Below are 21,035 nucleotides of genomic sequence, written 5' to 3'. Positions count from 1 at the left end.
TGTGCATGTGCGTGTTGCTTATATATAAAGGACTTTGGACTTGGGAATGTAAGACTGGCAAGGAGCACCTTTTCTGCTGACTCCAGTCCCTTCACATTCCATCAGCCAGTTTCAGTCCCCACTCATACAGTGATCAAACTGCAGACTTATTTTGTTTTTTCTCTTTTTTTCCTGTTTTACAACACTTCATAAAGACTGACTGTATTTTATTTATGTTCCACTACATTTCTCTGCTTTGTCCCTAGCCTTGGAATATCATTGTCATACGATGCTCTAGAGAGCTTATATTCTCCTCAGCTGGGCACAATGGAAGTTACCAGAAAGTCAAAACAGAGCTATTTGTCACTTACGTGATAGAGAAACAACATATCTTTCTTCTATAGGCTACGGCATATTCTCTGAGAGCCTTTATTTTGTATGCACCAGAATCTGCACTGAGGCAGGGATCACCTGGGAAAGCAGTTACTTATCATTTTTATTCATGAGGCCTTTGAAAACAGTGAATATCCAGAAACTTGGCTGAAGTCTTGCTCTGAGGCTCCCCGAGAGATCCAAGCAAAGATACGCATTCAGAATCCCTTCTTGGGTTTAAAACTTCTCACATGTCTTCCCTTTGGATCACAGCACTGGGGCTATTTTTGGAGAAATTCTGAACAATTCCGGCTCCCAAGCATCACAAGAATTACTGTCACTCTGACTGATACAGCACTGCACTGAGGATAGCTTTACAGAAACAACAGATAACAGCTGGAATAAGGGAAAGGATAGAAAAGCAGAGGGATGAGCCAATATACTAGATGAAGGAACTGACAGTCAACATGCTTTTGCTAAATGACTGTTTTGACCTAAAACCACCATAGATCAAAAGTTGGACATGTATAATTTTCATTGTGCTGTCAATACTTAATCTTTGTAATTAGCATTTGCAATTTTTGTTGAACAGTGTTAATATGCTCAGAAAAATCTCTTAATTTGCAAAACCATCCATCCAACTTTCAGATATTTTTAATCCTCATTTTAATGTGAAAATCACAAATAAAAAATATATATATAAAAAAGAGACCTTCCAGGAGCCTGGCAGGGGAAGACCTCAGGTCTGTTTGCTGAAGACATCCAAGGAGCCAGTGCATCCCAGTGGTGTTCCTCTTAGAGACACAAGAAGCAGAGAGAGGGGACAGTTGCTAGGTTTCCCTTTCCCCGCTTTAAGGGCCAATTCTTACTTGCCAAAAAAATCGACCTGAGATTTTGACAATCTCACTTAACCTCAGCTTCGTGGTTCTCACCTTCTTCAGAGGCATCAAGGCCTGAATGTCGAGCAGAACTCCAGCCTGAGCAATCCTGACAAGATCCTCACTGTTACGTATGACCAAACGCAGATGCTGGGCACGATCCTGGTACTCCTTCTGGCCCTGCAGTGAGCAAGTGGTCCGCCAGCAAGTGGTCCACCTGCCTCTGCAGAGCAGGCAGGGCACACATGGCCAAGGGAACAGTAGCTCTCCAAAGGAGGGCCAAGACTTTGCTCCCTGCTCTCCACATCCAGCTTGTGCAGCTCTTTACAGCTAGGGATGAACGGACTAGGCAGGCTTTTACTGTGAGGCAGCACAGCTGTTCCTCTTGCATTCTGTAGATTTATGAAAAAAACATCAAATAACCCAGATTGACCCTGCTTCATTAAGCAACCAAGTTAATCACAAATATTCAGAGAGTCATTGCAACTCTGCAGCGGTGAGGAAATGGAGAGAATTAAATGAAAGCGGGGAAAAAGTTTACTGTAAATTGCTTGCTGTCTGTGAGAGTCTTAGAACTTAAGACTGAAATAGTTAATTTTGAAGGTTTTTACACTGTCTAATGAAAGTAAGTCTAAGAAAACTTTTCAACACCACCAAAGTAATAAAATATTTTAGTTGGAGAGGATGGGAAAATTTTACACATTTTGCTTAAAGGCTTGTTTTCTCAAACATGTCTGACAAATGAGAAAGAAGGTGGGTGTAATGAAGGAAAAGGAGTTAGAAGAAAATGTAAAGAGTGAAGAACTCAGCACTAAAAGAAAAGCTCATGTTTTCAGAAAGGGTAAATTAATTCCTGTTCTGTATGGTTTCTCCAGGAAATTACGTGGTACTGAGAAATAAACAAGCCTTTGGCAGACATTCTTGGATGCAGTAGTGTTAAGCATTTTTCTCCAGCCCACAGGGCAAAGGCTGTATAAAAGTAAAGCTCGTCACTAGATGGCCCCACTGCTTGGTGCAGTACCGAGGGCTAAATTGGCATCCTTTCACCACCTGGCCTGAGCAGCCCCCAACCCAAATGCCCTTCCCGTGAGCCACAAAGGACAAACTGTGTGCAGAGCAGCCGTAGAAATGCTTCATTGCCACTGCAGCGCCAGGATGTGAGGACTCTGGACATGGTGGTGGAGGAACCACTTAGCAGCAGAGCTACCCATTGCAAGTATGGGCTTCCCAGAGCACGCTCTCTGTAGGATGTGCCCAGACTGCTCTTCTGGAAGAGCCCGACAGCCACTGTCAAGACCAGGCCTGCTGTCCCATCAGATAATCATCTGCCAGCACAGCTCCCTGTGCAACCTGGGAGCATGATCAGAGCACAAAGGAGCTGCATACTCAAGAGACTTCACTGTACCCTCAGAAACAGGCTGTATGGCTGCAGGTAGGGAGGTTCCAGCCGCTCATGCTCCTCCAGCACCAGCCAGGCATACACAGTCACTGTACTGCTCACAGGAACCGTCGTCCTGCCAGCATCCTCTCCAGAGGGAGCTTTAAACAGCACGGAGCCCTGCTCACCTGAGGGATCATCACTGCAGATCTCAAGATCTGTACCACCAGCTAATGCGGACACAAAAAAAAGACCTTTTTTATAAGAGGCACAATATATGTCCCTTTTCTCTCCCCTTAAATTTCTTAAGCTGTATCATGAATGTATGTATCACGAATCAAGTAAGATAGAACCATTTGTAAAAGGATTATATATATTTACATCACACAGAAAATGGTCTGCATTTAAGAAGTGGTTCTTGCTTCATTGTGATACAGTAAATTGGAGAACAAAAGCTTTGAGAGAGCGAGAAGCAGACAGACAATTTCATCACTAAACTGATCTCATGCTGAGGAAGTAAAGTTACCCTATCTGTGCTCACGTATTTGAAGGTTAAACACTGTGAACAACATACAGCTTGACAGGTTTCATATAACACCTTTTTAATAGAACAAAAAGTACAATACAGAGTAGTATGTGTGCAACACTGGTTCAATTTAAAGTAACTGATGGAAGGATTTTAGATTAAGACATGAAATAACTATTTTCGTAATTAAATTTCAACTCACAAGTCGGTTGGTTGTTCGAGATTATCACCGAGTATTTTAACGATACTATTATTGTCTAGGTGTCCCTGCCACTCTTCTGCCCACTCACACTGTGCATATAATTCTTACGAAACCATGTGCCGTATGCAGTAAGCACAGGGATTTTTCCCCAGGTACTGGGGATTTTTCACCAGTACTTTTCCCAGGACCATGCTCCCTGTTTCATCAAAGTTCAGCAACTTTTTTCCATTGCATTTTCAGGCAGGTTTGAGGAAGTGACATTAAAATTCTTCAGGGGAGTAGCCTTAGAAGCTCATTAGGCTAACTTCTCAGACCCCGGAGGAGCTACTGCTCTTCTGTTTTAGGGTGGGAAGGGGAAGGAAAGTTGGGCCTTTTAGCAATTAACGTGTCCCCCTTCAACTCTGGAACCACAGCTTCCAGAGGATGTATTAACTTCAGTATGTGCAGTGCCTACACTTCTGTAAAGGTCTGTACTGAAACATCTGTAAGTGTAATCGGTAATTTTGGCAGAATTCTGATCTTTTTTTTTTTTTTTCCCTATTCTTATTTAGTTACTAAGTTACCATAAATATGCTGTAGACCTGCAAAACTGGTGACAGGTAGGAAAGGGGATGAAAGAACGGCAAGCTGACAGCGCAGCTCTCCGAACTGGCAATACTTCAGATCCTTTTATGAACTAAACAACATTTTTCTGAAGCCTGAGGTCGCTCCGCCGGAGGGGCCGCAGCCACCTCCCGGCGCGGCGAGTCCGAGGGGGGCTCCGCAGCGGGGGCGGCGCTGAGATGGCGGCCGGCCAGCGGCTCCCCCCCTGCCTCCAGCAATGGTCCCGCCGCCGGGCACCCGCTGAGGGGCGGCGGCGCTGCCCCCGGGCTGCACCAACTCCCCTGGAGGGGGGGGGGGAGAGCGGTTGCGGGGCCGCCCCGCGCAGCCTCCGCCGCGGGGGCCGCCGTCACGGAGGGCAGGCGGCGGCGGGGAGGGCGCGGAGCGGGGCCGCCGCCTGCCTCTGCGGGGGCCGCCCGGCGGCTGCCCGGCCCGCTGCCCGCCCCCGGCGGGGCGGTGGTTTGTCCAGGAAGCGCCGCCGCCGGTTCCTCCTCCGCCCCGATCCGCTGCGGCAGCCGCTGGGGTGAGGCCGTTGGGCGCCGGGGGGGTCCCCGGAGGGGTGCTGGGAGCTGGGGGGCGGCTGTGGGGCGGCGGCCGTTGGGGGGCGGCTGCTGCTGAGGGGAGGCGGCGGGGGGCGGCGGCCGCTGGGGGGCTGCTGGCTGCGGCCGGCCTGCCTCCGGGGGGCAAATAACACGCATATATACATCTTATTTCTCTTCGACGGGCCCTGGGTGCGGCTTTAGGCGCCGTGCGCTGTCCCCGGGCGGGTTTCTCTGCGGCCGGCTGGCTGCTGGCGGCTTCCTGAGGCGTGGCGCAGCGCCCCGTGTCGCTGTCAGCCCCCTGCCGGCCCCCGCTCGCTCTGAAGGATGAAGGCATCCTCCCCCGTTTCCCTCTGTCTTAAAGCTTCTCTGCTCCTGGGCAGAAGCCATAGCAACAGGTAAATGACGGCAGGAACGATGAAGTGACCGAAGGGTGACATTGCCCTGCCTCTCAGCCTGCCACAGGTGAAGACACCCTGTGCTAGGGAGACGAGCAAAAGCCCTGAGGTGTTTTTTTCCCTTTTGCTTAAACGAGTAGGCAGCAGAGACTAGCTTTCAGGTAGGCCGAACCTGTAGCATGGTTCAGGTGAAATTAAATGGATAAAAGTAAATTGAGGTCAGACGGCAGCTACTGGTATCAGCAGAAAACCAGCTTGCATGGTTCTCCTAATGTCAGGGTTTTGTTTTTTAAATAAAGGAATGCAAGGCAGAGATAGAGACCCATTGTCATACAAAACAGCGGCTACTGTTATATATGTGCCTATACTGCCAAGAATAGGCACATCAGGGTTTGTTCAGGTGAACAGAGTTCTGTTTCTCTTCCCCTTACTCTAATATTCCACACACTTACACTGTATCCGTACAAAGTTACTTCACAAGCTTAACAACAGCTCTCAGAACCTCACTTTCCTCCTTTAAACGTGAGACCAAAGTTCCATTCTTGCAGATGCACGTTTTAAGAAGGAAACCAAGATGAAAACAGTTTCTTTTAACAGTGAAAATTAAGTGCAATTTACATCTTTTTTTAGTCACTTTTATTAGTTAATAGTCTGACTGATATTTGTATTTCCTGCTTCTATTTTGCACTTCCTGGCTAGGGAAATAGGCTCTGATGAGAGGAAATGTAAGGGTGTTAGAGGTGTATTCTGTTTCTGAGCATTAACGTTAAAGCTTGAAGCTTAGTGCATTTTTTATGCCCTAACTCTGACCTTAGTCTACTTACTTCTCTCCTAGTATCCAACAGCCAACATGTCTAGCAAAAAAGCAAAGACGAAGACCACCAAGAAGCGCCCTCAGCGCGCCACTTCCAATGTATTTGCGATGTTTGATCAGTCGCAGATTCAGGAATTCAAGGAGGCCTTCAACATGATTGATCAGAACAGGGATGGCTTCATTGACAAGGAGGACCTGCATGACATGCTTGCTTCCCTTGGTAATGTCCCTTTTCTCTTTACAATTGTCAAGCAAATTTATTATAATTAAAACAGTGCATTTGGGATAGCTTATAAGTGTCTCACTTCATATTGCACTACTCATATGACTTTTGTTGGGTTTTAAGTGTCTCACTTTATATTGTACTATTCAGATGACTTTTGTTGTGTTTAGTTTGAAAGCTAAAACAAATCTGAATGTTTTTCTTTGTAGGAAAGAATCCAACGGACGAATACCTAGATGCCATGATGAATGAGGCTCCAGGACCCATAAACTTCACAATGTTCCTCACAATGTTTGGTGAGAAGTTAAACGGCACCGATCCGGAAGATGTAATCAGGAATGCTTTTGCTTGCTTTGACGAGGAAGCAACAGGTATGTGGGTGATAGTCAGCTGCTTTGGGGTATTGTATTTTTATGTTGTTTATTTGGATTTCTAATTAGTAGGCTGACTTTTGCACCTTTGTAAATGAAGTATTCCACAGTAATCCTAGATGGCATGATCTGCCACGTATGAGAATTTGACTCAGTAATAAGTGAGAGTGAAAGCTGTCTGGCTGCGCTGGCTGCACACTGAGAACTAGTAGTAACATTCTTCTGTGGGGCTTTGAAGAAGAGTGTTTTAATTAGGCAGCGTGCATGTTCCTCAAAGTACAAAATACGATGCATTTGCTCAAAGAAGGTAAGAAATTCAAATCAGTAAACTGTGATTTTTCTATGGCACTTAAAAGGGAGTAGATGTGAAATCTGTATTACAGATGAGTTTGTCCTCTCCCTGCAGTAGATACATCTGAATCTTTGATGTATTTAATACTTGAAGACAGATTGTCCAGAGTACATAAACTCTTTCTTCTGACCCCTTGTCTTGCCTAGTGTGTGTTAGGCTTTGATGACAAATACCGTGTGTCACGCCATCACGCCCAGCTCAGTCCTTTTAAAGGCACAGCAAGGGCTGTAGCCGTGGTGATCTGCTGAGATAAACAGGGTGGGGCCAGAAAGCAGAAATGACATTGAATTGACTTGCGTAGCAAGGAAGTGGGAGGGAAAAAATGCAGAGCTCAGTTTTACTTTATCAAACTTTCAAGGTTGTGTCTGCAATCATGAAGTTAGAGTTTGGGCTTTTATTTATTTACTAATGTCGGCTGAGGTTCTGGAGAACTGTGTAGCGACCAGGGATGGATCCTTAGGGCATTCTGTGCAATCACAGAGTATCAGGGCTGCCGTGCTAGTGCATGCAGAAATCATGCAGTCACATCTAGAGTGCAGGCTACACCTGTAACTTTTCTCACAGCTGCCTACCGAAATATTTCAATCTAATCCGTGGATGTGTGCTCTAGATCCTTTCAAAGGATATATTATTCCGTTTCAAACAGCTGTTTTCTGTCTGTGTATTTTTAGCACCTTTTGCCTTTTCAAAGCGCATCCCCTTCCTGCTGGGGTGTAGGTAAACAGGCTTTCTGTTGGTAAGGCCTTTTCAAATGTTAATTGACTTCCTCCCTCTCAAGGGAAATCTCTTTACCATCTCCTAGAGAAGGAAGTTTTGTTAGTAGGTTAATTATTTTCTCTCCACAGGTAGTCTGACTCAACGTGCTACAGGGGTTTTTTGTGTGCACGAAAACAAGAGCCTGTGAATTAGGATATAAAGAAAATGATTGTGCTACCCGTTCTTTTAAACAGTGACCTTCTGTGTCTATGTAAATAATAAGTTACTAGTTCAGGCCCCCATGTACTGATAAGATCGATTTTTATCGTCTTTAAACTCTCCACGATAAATGTTTTAGTTTAGTCCTGGGATATCTTGAAGATAATGATTCCACAGTACGTTTTACGTCTTGTGCCATCCTCAAATTTTAACCAGGAAACATGTTAGATATTTATGCTGTTTTATTGATTTTGAATGATAATAATCAAAACGCACTTTTAAAAATGAAGCGTAAGGTAGAACCCATGTTGTCTTTGCCTGTTACTCATTTTATACTCAGATTTGAACTTTCTTTTTATTTTTCCTTCTTTTCACTTAATAATCTCCATGTGTCTGTGTTATGGACCTGATTTTATACTTGACATCAGTGTAGTTCTTTTGAAGGAGAATAATCCAAATCAGATCTTCTTGATGAGGATAAAGCAGTTGTACTTGTTTTTACTTACTTTTCCTATATTGTCCATCTAGTTGGGTATATTACTTCAGCCTTACTGTCACATAAACTAGTAGTACTATGAAATCAGTATAAAAGCTTATATCTGTCTTCTAAATTGGTGTAACTTTTGTCTGCTGTTTGATCCTGCACTGTCATCTGTTTCGTGCTGCCTGCCAAAGGCTGCGTCTTAAATTTTGCTTCCTTAATTTATTACTCCCTGTCTACGTTGAAATTGTGTGTGAGATTGGTTTAGGGATAGTGGGTAGACTTTACGCTTTATAATCTGTGCTGCTGAAACTTTCAGTGTGTGCCTAGTCTGGCAACCCAGTTTGGTGCTTGAACACCTACCCACTCAGACAAAAGCGATTAAGTCCTCGAGGCTAAACTTATACCACGAAAGGCCTTGCATTCTTTGAATACTAATCCTTATGTCATCTCTCATCACTATTTGGTCTCTGTAGCACTACAGAAGGAAAAAGCCTAATGTATTTAGTTTGTTTTGTCTGTGTCATGTCCTGTCCTGTCACCCCCTCCCCCCTTTACTCACACCTGCAAAGAGACGACTGCAAAATTTGACCCAATTAAGTAGGGCCTGGCTAATTGAACATTCCCCTCCTGATTTTAAATGATAACATTGCTGTTAGCCTTCTTCATTTGGAGTCATTAATCATGGACTTGTCTGCACTAGGATATGATGCTGTTTCAATTAGCATGTGTTGTAACATGTGTTTGTTGTGTTTTTTGGTGTTTTTTCCCCCTTCCCTGCAGCACAGACCAACCCCAGGGTAATTTGTCATGCTCATTGACTGCCTTTTGGTTCCCTGATTTCCTTCTTGGTTTTCTCTCTAATGAACTCTGTTTGCTTAAGTTATACAGCTCTCTTTCCAAAGCAGAACTCTTTTTTTGTAAAAATCACATCCTAACTAATTCTACATCAGTCATTGTTGGTGTCTACTTATGATTTCCAGCTGTTCTGCCCAGTAAAAAAAAATTCTTTTTGGAACATACTTCTACCTCCGTTCTGTTGCTGATATTTCTCCAACTCGAGCTCAATAACAGATTTCTTTCTCAAAGGAAGCGACTATTGTGCATGTAAAGGCATGATAGGTCTTACTTCAATGTTAAGCAGTTCCTGCATTCTCATGTCTGTGTCTATTTTGCACATTCCTTTTTTAATCTCTAAACTTTCCTGGAATTATTTGGCAGCTGGTGGTTCTGCCCACCTATTGAAATTGAATTAACAGAGCTTTCTTTGCAGTAATAAAATCATCAGCCACTCATGTTTATATCTTCGATAGTTTCCTCTAAAATCTGCTAACATTTTATCATTAAAAAAAAAAAAAAACTCATTGTATATCCTACCTCTTTTGACCAGTTTTTCTGCCTCTACCTCTCCATGGTAAACATTCTTCCTCCTTCCTGAGTTAACTTGCTCTATCCTGTCTGCGAGTCTGTTCTGTTATAAACTCTTTCCCTGGATGCTTGCCAGCAGTTCACTGCATCCACATAAACCCTCCAGCAACGGCGCTGTGCAGCAGTGAAGAGCCAACCAGTGGTTATTTAGTCCCCACAGGAAACTCGTTTGTAGAGGATGCACAAATGTATCTAATTAAGTCAAGAAAAATAGAATTCAATCAAGAGAAGTGCTTATATAATGAAGGTTAGTAGTGACCATATTCCTAGCTCAGGATCGTGTCTTTTGACTTTGAACTGCTGAAGATCAATATAAGGAAATAGATATTATTAGATCGCAGCAGATCAGGCCTTCAAAAAAAATGTATGAAATGCATCAAAGTTCTCTCCCTCCCCTTTGCATTGAAAGAATTTCTTTACAATTCAATTAGGGAAGTACTTTGGGCTTTTGGTGCAAATGCACATCTTACATGTTGTATTAGGAAATTGCATGTCTGTTGGCGGGGCTGTGCATTCATCCTGCTGCTTTTGAAGACTCGCTAAGAAACAACTTCCCTTTTGTGTTTCTCTATACGTCACCCTGTAGGGTTTATTCAAGAGGACTACCTGCGAGAGCTGCTGACGACAATGGGAGACAGGTTCACAGACGAGGAGGTAGATGAGCTCTACAGAGAGGCACCGATCGACAAGAAGGGGAATTTCAACTACATTGAGTTCACACGCATCCTTAAACACGGAGCAAAAGACAAGGATGACTGAGCAAATCCCTGGATGCCTGCAGATAGCGCTTTTTTCCTCTTCCTCTGGATCTGCTTTTTTTCCTCTTTTCTTGTTGGGACCTTTTGCATACATTTTTAGTATTTCAGCTTTTGCCTCTGCGTACTCTGGGGCTGCTCAGGCACACCTGCACCTTGGCAGTAAGACTGGAAATGGGCAGGGAGAAAGGAAAGCTTAGAGTGGCAGAGGCTTAGGAACAGAGGTCGGTGATTTGGGAGGCACAAGTAAAAATGTCAGTGTTACTCATCCTAGCTAGATTTTTGCAGTTTATGATAATTTTTTTCAAATAAAACACTGCTATGTTAAGTATGTCATTAAACATTTTCATGCTAGAAGTGGACTGTTTATCTAATCATATCTGTAAATATTTTTGCAGCTGTATACAGCCATGTTATCTATTTTTGCCTTAAAAATGAGTCATAAGTCACTTAAGCATACTGATTTGGTACTTCAGTGACCGAGTACTTCAATTCTCAGTGACTGAGTACTTCACTTCCTACTGTGAGCATACATGATGAAGAAATTCCCATCCTTCAAATTTTAGTACATTGTAAATTAATGATGTTTGTCTTAGACTTGCACATTAACATGTTAAAATCCTATGGGTGTAATTGAGGAGGTTTTTTACCATCTTAGCTCCTCCATTTCTTGACACTGAGTACAATATTAATACTGCTTTTTAACCTTACGTGGTTAATTCTAGTGCTTTCTTTAAAATAATAATAATAATAAAAAATCTGTGTATGAGCCGAGTGTTTGAGTGATGCCTTTTACCAGATCTCAGCACTAACAATATAAAATTCATTGTATTTCATTGCAACCATTTTTTTCTTTCTTCTTATCTTTTCTGAAAACACAGAATGGGGCTGGAGGAAGAAGGAAGGTGTGCTGCCTCTATGCTGTTTGTTTTCTATCTGAAAATACATTATTCTTGCAATCCAAATGAAACTATATACAATATATTTTGAGAGCTTCTGCTGTCTATATTGCTTTGGGTGTGTGAGGAGAAGGCATTCTTTTCTGTTCCATTTCTCATCATTATATCCTCTAGGTTTGTGTGATATGGAACACGTGGCAGATCTGATACAACACTCTTGAAGCATCTTCAGCATAGTTTGAATACCTGTGGTTCTATTTTCTTTTTTTTTTTTTTTTTTTTGTGGAGAGAAATGGTGATCCGAGTTGCTTCCATCACTTGCAGTAATTACAGTGCTCCCACTTAGGAATTCAGGTTACAAAATCCAGAACTGTCTTTCGGCTGGGAGTGTTTTGCTCTTTCTTGGTAGGCTGCTTTCGTAAACTGCATTTCAACAGAGGCCAATGACTGTGTTAGAGATACACAGTGCTTCATGAATAACCTACCAGCACTCTTGAGAAGGGCGATGCCATAAAAGCCATTCACCTTTTTAGCTTATCCTGGGGAAGCTGTGAATGTAAAAGGTTTGATGGAAATGCTGTTCCACAGCATGTTTGATACATTAGGGCTTATTAAGGATATTTACTCGTCCAGTTCCAAACACAATTCCAACACAGTAAGTGCTGTTAGGAAATGTCTGCTGGCATTATAAAGCCATACGAAAGTGTGTTTATGTATGTATGTTCTTGCAGTAAACACTTCCTGAGCTAGTCAAAACTTTCAAACCAGCAGGAATTTTAAGTGGGATTAGATGGTATGGTGATTTAAATGATTGCTCTTTGCTAGTGCTCTTGGTTATGTTAAATGGTGGTACTCAGATCGATAACACAAGGAGAATGTTGTAGAAACCACCACTCAGTTGTTAAACTGTTTTTCTGTAGACAGTTTAAAAAGTAAGAATTACCATGTCCTTGACACAGGTTTGGGTGTAAAGGGGCATTAAAATACTATTGTATAGAACCTTTTTGTAGTAACTGTGTAAATTTGCAAATGGGTGGGTTTATTTTCGTCTAAAACAATTTATTATCACTCTGTCATCTTTCAATCTCTCAGCTATGACCTGGAAGTAGCGTGGTGTTCAGCGTGTTACTGCATCAGGAAATGCTGTGTTCTGTCTGGGACAAACCCTCCTTTTTGGTATTTATTGATTTGTATGGAGGTGAGAGTGCTGGGAATCCTCCTCCTCTGTGGATATGACAGAGCTCGTTTTGCCAGATATTTTTTAATAGATCTTGCTGCCTGTCAGAAGAAGCTCTGATGCATCTCCTCTACCTTCGCAAAAGAATGGGACCTGTCTGGACACATAAAGCACCGCAGGACACTAACTGTAGGCCAATAGGGAAAAAAAATATGGAAGACACCGAAAACGGGGGAAAAAGGGCTCAAAACACCAGAGAAGATGTAAGAAGAAATCTAAAGGCTTCGATAATGTGTTCTCTTAGTTGCTTTTTTTTTTCTGAATATATATATATATATATAAATATATTTGGAAGGGGCAGATTATATATATATATATATATATATACATATAATATATGCTGGTGTACCCCAGCCCAGCAGCTGGGAGCAGCCCCCTTTGCCCCTGCGCCCCAGGGATGCCGCCGGGATCCCCGGGTTGCTCCTCCCGGACTCGGGGCCGGGAGCCGCAGCCATCGGCAGGTGGCAGTGCAGCCCCAGCACCGGCTTGGCTGAAGGGCAGGCGGCTCCTAATGCGAGTGTGGGGTTTTTCTTGGTTGGGGTTTTGTTTGTTGAGTCCCGAAGAGCTCGTTTGATGCAGCGTGCAGGGGAAAATAGAGTCGGTTCCCACAGAAGCTATCACTGCCAGGACTATTGCTGCTGGGTTTTTCCATCTTACAGCCTTTGTAGGCGCTGAATTTTGGCTCTTCCATCAAATTTATTCATTACAGAGATGATTTAAATGAGACGTTGTCAAGCCGTTGTTACAGATGTGTATGTGCAAACACACGTGATGTATGTTTGAAAAAGATTGCTTTACTTAAGGTCACCTTTTGTAACTAAACCCAGGCACAATGCTTGGGCGTTGCTTAGTTGAGCATCTCAGCAAGTGCCCGTGCTGTTTTGCAAGATTAGCTTTGCAAGTCTACCCCAAATTCAAATTTATTTGCGTGCATAATATTGTTTACATACAAAACACTAAAATCGGTGATATAAACTATGCTATTGAGACTTAGAGTGAGGCAACTGGTATTTCTCTACAGCAGTAAGCACCAACAGATAAGCCCTGGATCTTGCTCACAGGGCTAGGATTCAGTTGCTGCAAAGCAACATCAATATTCCGCTTGGTTTTGGGATGACGAACCGTAAATCACCAGTGCTATTGTTTTTAGCCTCGCCTTTAAAAGAGCCTGCGTTTTGCCCTCTCAAGTTTTATGGCACTTAACTGCTCTGATAAAACATGTCCCAGAGCCTGATAAAACGAGCTTTTGGTGGGTAATTCAGGCACCTGGGATTTCTCTGGCAAATTTTAACCCCCCACTCATCCCTGATGCAGAAGTCCCTGTCTGTCTGGAACCAGTAACTGGTTTTCTAGAGTTTAAAACCTGTAGTTTTCAACCCTGGCAAAATCAGTGGCAGTAAGAGCCAGACAGAATCTCAAAGTATTCTTTCTTACTGAAAGGGATCAAGAGGACATGAAGGTGTTTATGTCTTTCTCCATTTTTTTTGTTAATTCAGTTGGTTTCTACTTAGGCCACTTAAGTGGAGGGCTAGAAAAATGTGGCCTTGAGTCCTCTCAGCTAGAAGAGAGAATTAAAACTACGTCTACAATGTTCAGGCTGAATGTTAAACCACTGAACAATTGAATAAGGGAGGGTGGAACCATCACAAGCTGTGTTTCTTATTGTGCCCTTTTTTTTTTTGTCTTTTTTTTTTTTTTGGCAATGAAGGAGTTTAAGCAATGATCCCAGCAGAAGGGAAGGGATTACAGAGATCAATTCTACCTGAAGACAGACTTTTTCCTGTTCTCCAAGGTGAAGTTCCCAAAAGGTATGATTCATAAGTGGGGCTGGTGTGCTTGTTTCCTGTGGTTGCACAGGCAACGGAGCTGAACCTTAAATGAGTTGAAGCTTATAAACCGTTTCCTCTCCAGGACTGTTTGTGAGAAGCTGAGCCTCACCAGGGAACCGTCTCACACATCCTGTATCAGGCCTAACACCCCCAACACACTCCCCGTGAATGTAACAGCTCCTAAAGCTTGTCACTGACCTTACTCTGCTTTAATTTGGGCACTGTAAGCTGCTGTGGCTCAGCTCCTGATTATCCTTGAGCAACTCAGCTACCTGTGGACCAGGGACAGTAATTTTGTAAGCTGTCCATAGCTGTGCTGTCCCTGCTTGTGCATTATAGCCTTAACTCCTATAGGAAGAGCAATGGTGGCTCTTTCCCTTCCGTTCAGTATTTCTTGATGAGACTCAGCAGATCCTTACTCAGTATGCTTGTTTTAATGGGTACTAATTTTAGTGCCTAACACCCCTAGACGGGGAGAGAGAAGCATCTGTCAGGCGGGCAGGCAAAGTCCAAGTGATGCCAGGCATTCTTCCCTGTCATCCAGCTACCAAGCAGCGGGTATTTAGTACGACAACACCTAAATGTCACACAGAATGATGACTGGCCTGAAAAGCACGAGAGTCCTAAGAGAATTCACATCATCAGGGTGACTGAATCTAAATACTAGGCACTTGGGATGACCTTTGCGGACTATCTATCTCCTACTGGTAGGCATGGTTCGGAGTGCTATTCAAGTCACCTCAGCTGACTGCTGACTCATCTCTGGTTCCACTCTCTGCATCCCGTTGCTTGAGCACAAAAATTGGTTTAGTAGCACTCATTAGCTGTGAAAGGCAAACCTAACTAGAATTTCTATATAATCCTCATGAGATCAGAAGTGTCACAGAAAAAGAGTATGTAAAACTGTATTAAAAAGGGGAAAAAAAAAAAGTATTCACACAACTTTAACAGGGATGCATACCAGTCCCAGCAGGCTTCTTTCAATGAGTAGATGAGAGCTGCAAATTAAAGATGCTTGCAGCTGGGAACTTCCTTTTCAAATAACTGCAGGTCACTGTGACATTTGAAATGGTTGCAAAAAGCTACAAAGAGCCCACAGTCATTGCATGTTCCCCCCCAACACACACACACACACACACAATGGTTCCTTGAGCAACCGGCACAGCTTCATGCCCCACAGCCATCTCTGGGACTGGAGTCAGGTGAAAGGGGAGTTGACAAGTTTCATGTTAGCAAGATAAACTTGTGAACCTTGTGATACATTTTTGGAAGAGAATTAAGTGGAACAGAGCTACTTGTAGTTAGTGCCTGTCTGGTTCTTTTACTGATTTAATGGATTAGGTATTTTATATTTATTAGAACTTGAGCCATATGCTGTGCAACACAGTTTGTAAGATTAACTGTTGTTACTATTCTGTTGGCAAAAAGGGGAACTTGGCCTGAATCTAAACCCTTGTACTTTGCCTGTTGTCCTCCTCTGCTAATTACAAGAAAAATAAAAAGGTAGCGATGCTATTTTCCATTGTCTGAAGACAGTATTTCTTTTGGATTTTCTGACTTTTTTTAACTAATTGGACTTGATCTTGTAATTTAACTACAATGACTAGTTTCTGTGCTGTAACAAGCATAGGTAAGCAAACTGCATGTCTTTCTGATGTTTAGGACCCGAGGGAACGGCTTGGAGCTGGGACAGGGGAGGGTCAGGCTGGGTGTTAGGGAAAGGTTCTGCACCCAGAGGGTGGTCAGGCACTGGGACAGGCTCCCCAGGGCAGTGGTCACGGCACCGAGCCTGCCAGAGTTCAAGAAGCAATTGGACAATGCTCCCAGACATAAGTTTTGATTTTTGGGTGGTCCTGTGTGGAGCCAGGAGTTGGACTCAGTGATGCTTTTGGGTCGCTTCCAACTCCGGATATTCTGTGATTCTATAGTTTGTTATTAGTGCTTTTTAGCACATCCATCTATTGATGGCCTCTTTGTCTATGTGAGGCAGAGGACAGCAGCAGCACTGTTTACAACTGTATTTGAGGATGACCTACCACACGCAGACCTAAGAGGAAGGAGGACTCATCAAACTCATACAAAAGGATGAGTAAGGAATACATTGCAAAAACAGAGAATTCTGATTCACTTACTGGAAGACGACTGTGGGCAACCTGTACCTCAGAAGAGGAGGATAAACTCCCAAAATGAAGTGCTAGCTATAACCGTGTGATTAGCAGGAACTGTACTTAGTAGAAGCTACAGCAGAATTTGGAGGCGAGCTGCAATATGGATGGGATAGTAATCAGAAGACAGTGATGAGAGTTTGAGGAAGTACTTACTTAGCCTTTCCTCTGTTCCTGTTGCAATACAAGCAGCTTGCTGCCCTTGAAATTTTCTGCCCCAAGCTCTGGATGCAGAATTTAGGCAACCGAGTAGCTGTCTAAATAAACTAAAGCTTAAAATACCATAAAGAGGAGAGAAGATAAGGGCTAAGGCACTGAAGTATTTCCTCATGCAGCTGGTCAGAGAGATGACTCTTGTCAAATCCCAATAGCCAGCCTTCTTTAAAAGCTGGACACCAGTGCTTTGTCAACTGTTTAGGTAGCCCCTTACTTCAGCAACCTAAAGCAGCTCATCTAGGCTTCTGTTTCAGAATCTCTCTCTCTTCTCTCCCCTTCCTCCCTGGCATTTCTGCCCTTCTTGCAAGCGCTTAAACGCCTTATGTCAGTGGCCTGCATCCCTTCTGGTAAAAGCTTTACACATGCCTAAGGGTTGAGGCCCACAAGCAAGAAAGGCATTCCCTTCCCTACTTTGTGTACCACACCTTGGGCCTCACCTTGAGATAAGATTCAAAGCAGCTAATTAGCTGTAGGGCAGGCTTTGCAAATTTAGGTGAATAAAAATTCAAGCACTTCCAGGATTAAGGAGTAATTTAATGGCAGCTTTGAAAACTCTGGCAGTATCTAAATGGTGTGTTGGAACCTCAGACACCTAAGGCTCTTGGCTGAAAGATGAAATCAGATTCTTGTGCACATCTGAGGATGCACAACAACAGGGCAACACATGACAAAAAAAAAAAAACACATGACATTTGGGGGCAGTAGTTAAGTGTGCTAGGAAAACTATCCTGGCTGATGTTCTCATTAGCGAGGCCTGGAAGATCTCATCCTATGCCAGATTTTCAAGGCTGGTAATTATGCCTCTTCCACCACTGATCTCAAGTATTGCTAACAAAGAACAAATATCAAACGAGGGGGTGCTAGCTGCTTATTTTCACAACCGCTTTCTAGACTAGGATACTTTACACCTATGTGACTGATTCTGGATTATTCTTACCTGTGATAGATTTAGTGCTCGCACACACCCTTGGCAGGAATGTTGTTACCTACTGGTGGTTTTAAAAGTGACTATAAAAGCAAGGAAAGCATCTGGGAGATGCTATTATGAACAGGTCAGGGTGTGTTTATTTTAGTTACTTTTTTCTCCTCCTAATCCCTCCATGCCTCCCATAAGCCTATTCATGGGCTTTCTTTCAACAGGTAAATTGTACTGAATTTACTAAGGATCACTTCAAGAGGCCATTTCAGCAACATTATGCAAAATTCCAGTATTTATCTTTACAGGCTGATGTATAATTCTGTCTAACTTCCTGACCATTCTCACACTTTTTTGTTTTTACAATTTTTATTTATTTATTTATTTATTTTTAAAGGCTCAGTTGGCTTGAGTTTCAGCCTCTAATCAATAGTACGTTATTAACTTTCCTATACAATTTGCTTCATTTTCTCTCTGTGGCAGTTGAAATTTCTGTCTGGTGAATCTCCTTGCATTTATCTGCTGCATGTGGTTGACGTCAGACACCTGTGGTATCTGGGCATGTTCTTACACAATCCACAAAGGCTTGTTTCAAGCTTTTGTCACTAGAAGCTACAGAGAAAGGGACTCTATAAAATCTGCTCAGAACAGTAGCTGGTTGGGGTTGTGGAGTGAAAACTTTTATCCCTGAAAATAAAAGCAATGTGGCATGGAGGTATTTGTAACATGGGTTCCTTTTAATGAATCTTAGCCACTTAGTTGACTAAAGACATTAAACTGGTCTTTCCCAAAAGTAAGTAATTAAGTTTCAACATGGAGAATTAAATTGCTTAAGACTGTTACACAGCTATCTGAACAATACTTCTACTGTCTTGTTGCTTTTATTGCTTTTTTGCCCCTGGCATTTTGTATGTAATAATCCAGACACCATGAGACATATTTATTAAATACGTTGGGGCCCTTTGCACAGTACAATCTTGTTTTATATCATTTTATACAATACACTATTACTGTAGCCAAGTAATAAATAAGAGCAGAGTTAAGATAGATAGAAACTTCGGGCAGAGCCAGTATTCCATACTCAAAAGCAGTTTGGACCCCCGAAATAAGTTACATCTTTGTTGGGAGAGAGATGCAGACTCAGGAGGTGACTTTCGGAGATATTTTGATCTTGGGCTGAGCATAGTTCCTCTTACTATGCTGAGAAAAGTTAGCTGAAGAGTAACTTCCGTGCCAATGCTCACAATGTTCTCAGACTGTGAGCTCCTCAGTGAGGTGACTGGTCTCACTCTGTGTACAGCGTCTAACAGGGAAGGGGGGGGGCTCTAGAAGATGCAATGTCTTATGGCATTTCCATAATAAAAGTAAGCACTTTCTCAGTAGAGGTGATAAATGCTATGTTTGAACAGCTTCCACTTCTAATTCATCAGAACATCATTTCCTCTTATGTCTCTGCAAGGGCTGATTTAACAGCTTTCTGTTAGCACTAGTCTAGATAACAAGTGGCAAACAAAATACTCCAAGGCTGCCTCTTTTCTTATCCTGCAGCCTAATGACAAAAGGAGACGATGATTGTACCTTATTTGCTAACTATATACAGTGCTTTATCTTGCATTTTGGCTTACAGTGTCATCAATTTGCTTATCATCATTCTGTGACACTGCTTGCACAGCTCCTCCACACAGTTCTTGGCTGCGGTACCTGGGCATGTATCATAAAAGAGCAAATGCATGTGTTGACACCCGTTGATCACTGATGTTAAGAGGGAAGATGTTCCTTTTGCCAGCCAGTGGCACACCAGATCTCCAAGCCACTATGGGCACCCTCTGGTCTGCATGGGTCTGGCCACAGCCTCCAGGCAGCCAGGTGAGAGAGCCAGCATCCAGTCTTGGTAGCTACATACTTTAGCAGCAGTAAGGCTTCCACATTTGTGTGCTATGGAATTAAAAAAAATTGGGAAAATCCCCTTATAAAGTTCCAGAAGGATTTTGTTTCCTTGTGGAAGTGCTGGGGTTTCTGCTGACCCTTCCAGGCATGCAAGAACAAGTAATCTAGCCATTAACATCAGCAGTCCTGCCCAGCCCACCGGTCTGTGCTCTGATATTATCTGCAGCTCTAATCCCTTAGAAACCTCATGTTGTATTCAGATGTCAGAAACTGTGGCTTAAACGAGCTCATCTCATGCAGCTTTTATTATATCTTGCTACTGCATGTGCAAAAGTAGCCCGTTTTATGGTGGGGTCTTGCTTGAACGGCCAGAACCAACGCGTGCCGGCAGCTGGAGGTGACTTGGTTAAATGTGTCAGCAGGCTACGACCTTCTACGCAGAGGGAGAGGAAACAACGTCTGAAGCAATTCCTAGAGCAGCACAAGTTAGTTTGCCACTAAGAGCCCTCAGAGAGGTTCCCAGAAAGCCTGACGCTTAACCCAAGTAATTACAGCTGCAGGTGTCTATGTAAGCGTGAATCACATAGGTGAAAGCAGTGCTGAAATGTCAGCAAGCATGGTTTTAGATGCCTAGGAACTGAGTCCAACTACACTTTATTGACCGTAATGCCATGAGATCCTTAAACACTGCATCAACCGCTAGCCGGAGTACAGCGTGCTGTTACCCTTTACGATACCTGGGATGGGCAGAAACTGTATTGGCCATATCCTAGTCTATGTCCATTTAGGTAAATGCAGGACTCACAGAAGTTGGACAGGAGGCTAAGATTCATGGGCGTGCAAGGGAAGACACAAAGTAGGCCAGCAGGACAATATATGTATGTCTGGCTCTGTAACTTGGAAGTTCCTGAAGAAATTGCCACTGGCCTTCCTCAGTGTGAGGTCCAAGACAATTTGTGCATTTTCTTCAATGCGAAGACTCCCTTAGAACAACCTAGGTCTGCCTTCTCTCCTGTGAATTATCCTTGTAAAAGTGGGTTTGGATTTTTTTTTTCTCTTTTCATCTCCTGTTCATATACTGATTATTGGCATTTTTTCTTGTCAATTCGAGTACAAGGCTTCCCTTCCTAGCATGATGACTGACATCAGTTTCATTTTTACGTACAAAATCCTATATTTTTATCGGATATACCACTAGTGAATTTCAGACCCAAGCTGGATGATGACATTTCATATACCACATTAATCCATGATGGCAACTCCAAAAAGAGGGTCTGATTTATTAAGGATTACTGCAATTTAAATATGTCCTACTTCAAAGAATAAATTGTTCTCATTTGTGAGGGTCTGGCGTATGAATAGATGTTATGACTCTGTGGACAGAGAATGACATAAATGGAAAGAAACTCTTAACAGCTCTTAACAGTTCCTCTTTGTAAGGATAAACTAGTTATCCAGAGGTCACTGCAAACAAGCCCCAGTTAAATGGGACAACTTAGGTGGACAGGAATGCAAAATTTGATGTGTTGATACCAAATTATCCCAGGTATAAAGAACTACTTTTTTCTTTCTTTCTCTCTCTCTCTCTTTTTTTTTTTAACACAAGGCAACTGTTCTATCTGGAGTTAGTGGAAAGGTAGAGTTAAGGTTGTGGTTTCCTGATTTACTTTTGATT

General features: G+C 42.9%; 1 protein-coding gene across 1 annotated transcript; it reads left to right on the top strand.

Moving 5' to 3' along the window:
• The first annotated feature begins 4,310 nt into the window (after positions 1-4,310).
• LOC118256819 (myosin regulatory light chain 2, smooth muscle minor isoform) lies at positions 4,311-10,980 on the top strand. Its single transcript, XM_035564130.2, has 4 exons — positions 4,311-4,458; positions 5,708-5,906; positions 6,119-6,280; positions 10,043-10,980. The coding sequence occupies exons 2-4, from the start codon at positions 5,723-5,725 to the stop codon at positions 10,213-10,215; spliced, it is 519 nt and encodes a 172-aa protein (XP_035420023.1). The 5' UTR covers positions 4,311-4,458; positions 5,708-5,722; the 3' UTR covers positions 10,216-10,980.
• The last annotated feature ends 10,055 nt before the right edge of the window (positions 10,981-21,035 follow it).

Source organism: Cygnus atratus, chromosome 2, assembly GCF_013377495.2.
Source record: "Cygnus atratus isolate AKBS03 ecotype Queensland, Australia chromosome 2, CAtr_DNAZoo_HiC_assembly, whole genome shotgun sequence".
Lineage (NCBI taxonomy): Eukaryota > Metazoa > Chordata > Aves > Anseriformes > Anatidae > Cygnus > Cygnus atratus.
The sequence above is the reverse complement of the archived record's forward strand: the minus strand, read 5'-3'. Positions and strand labels throughout refer to the sequence as shown.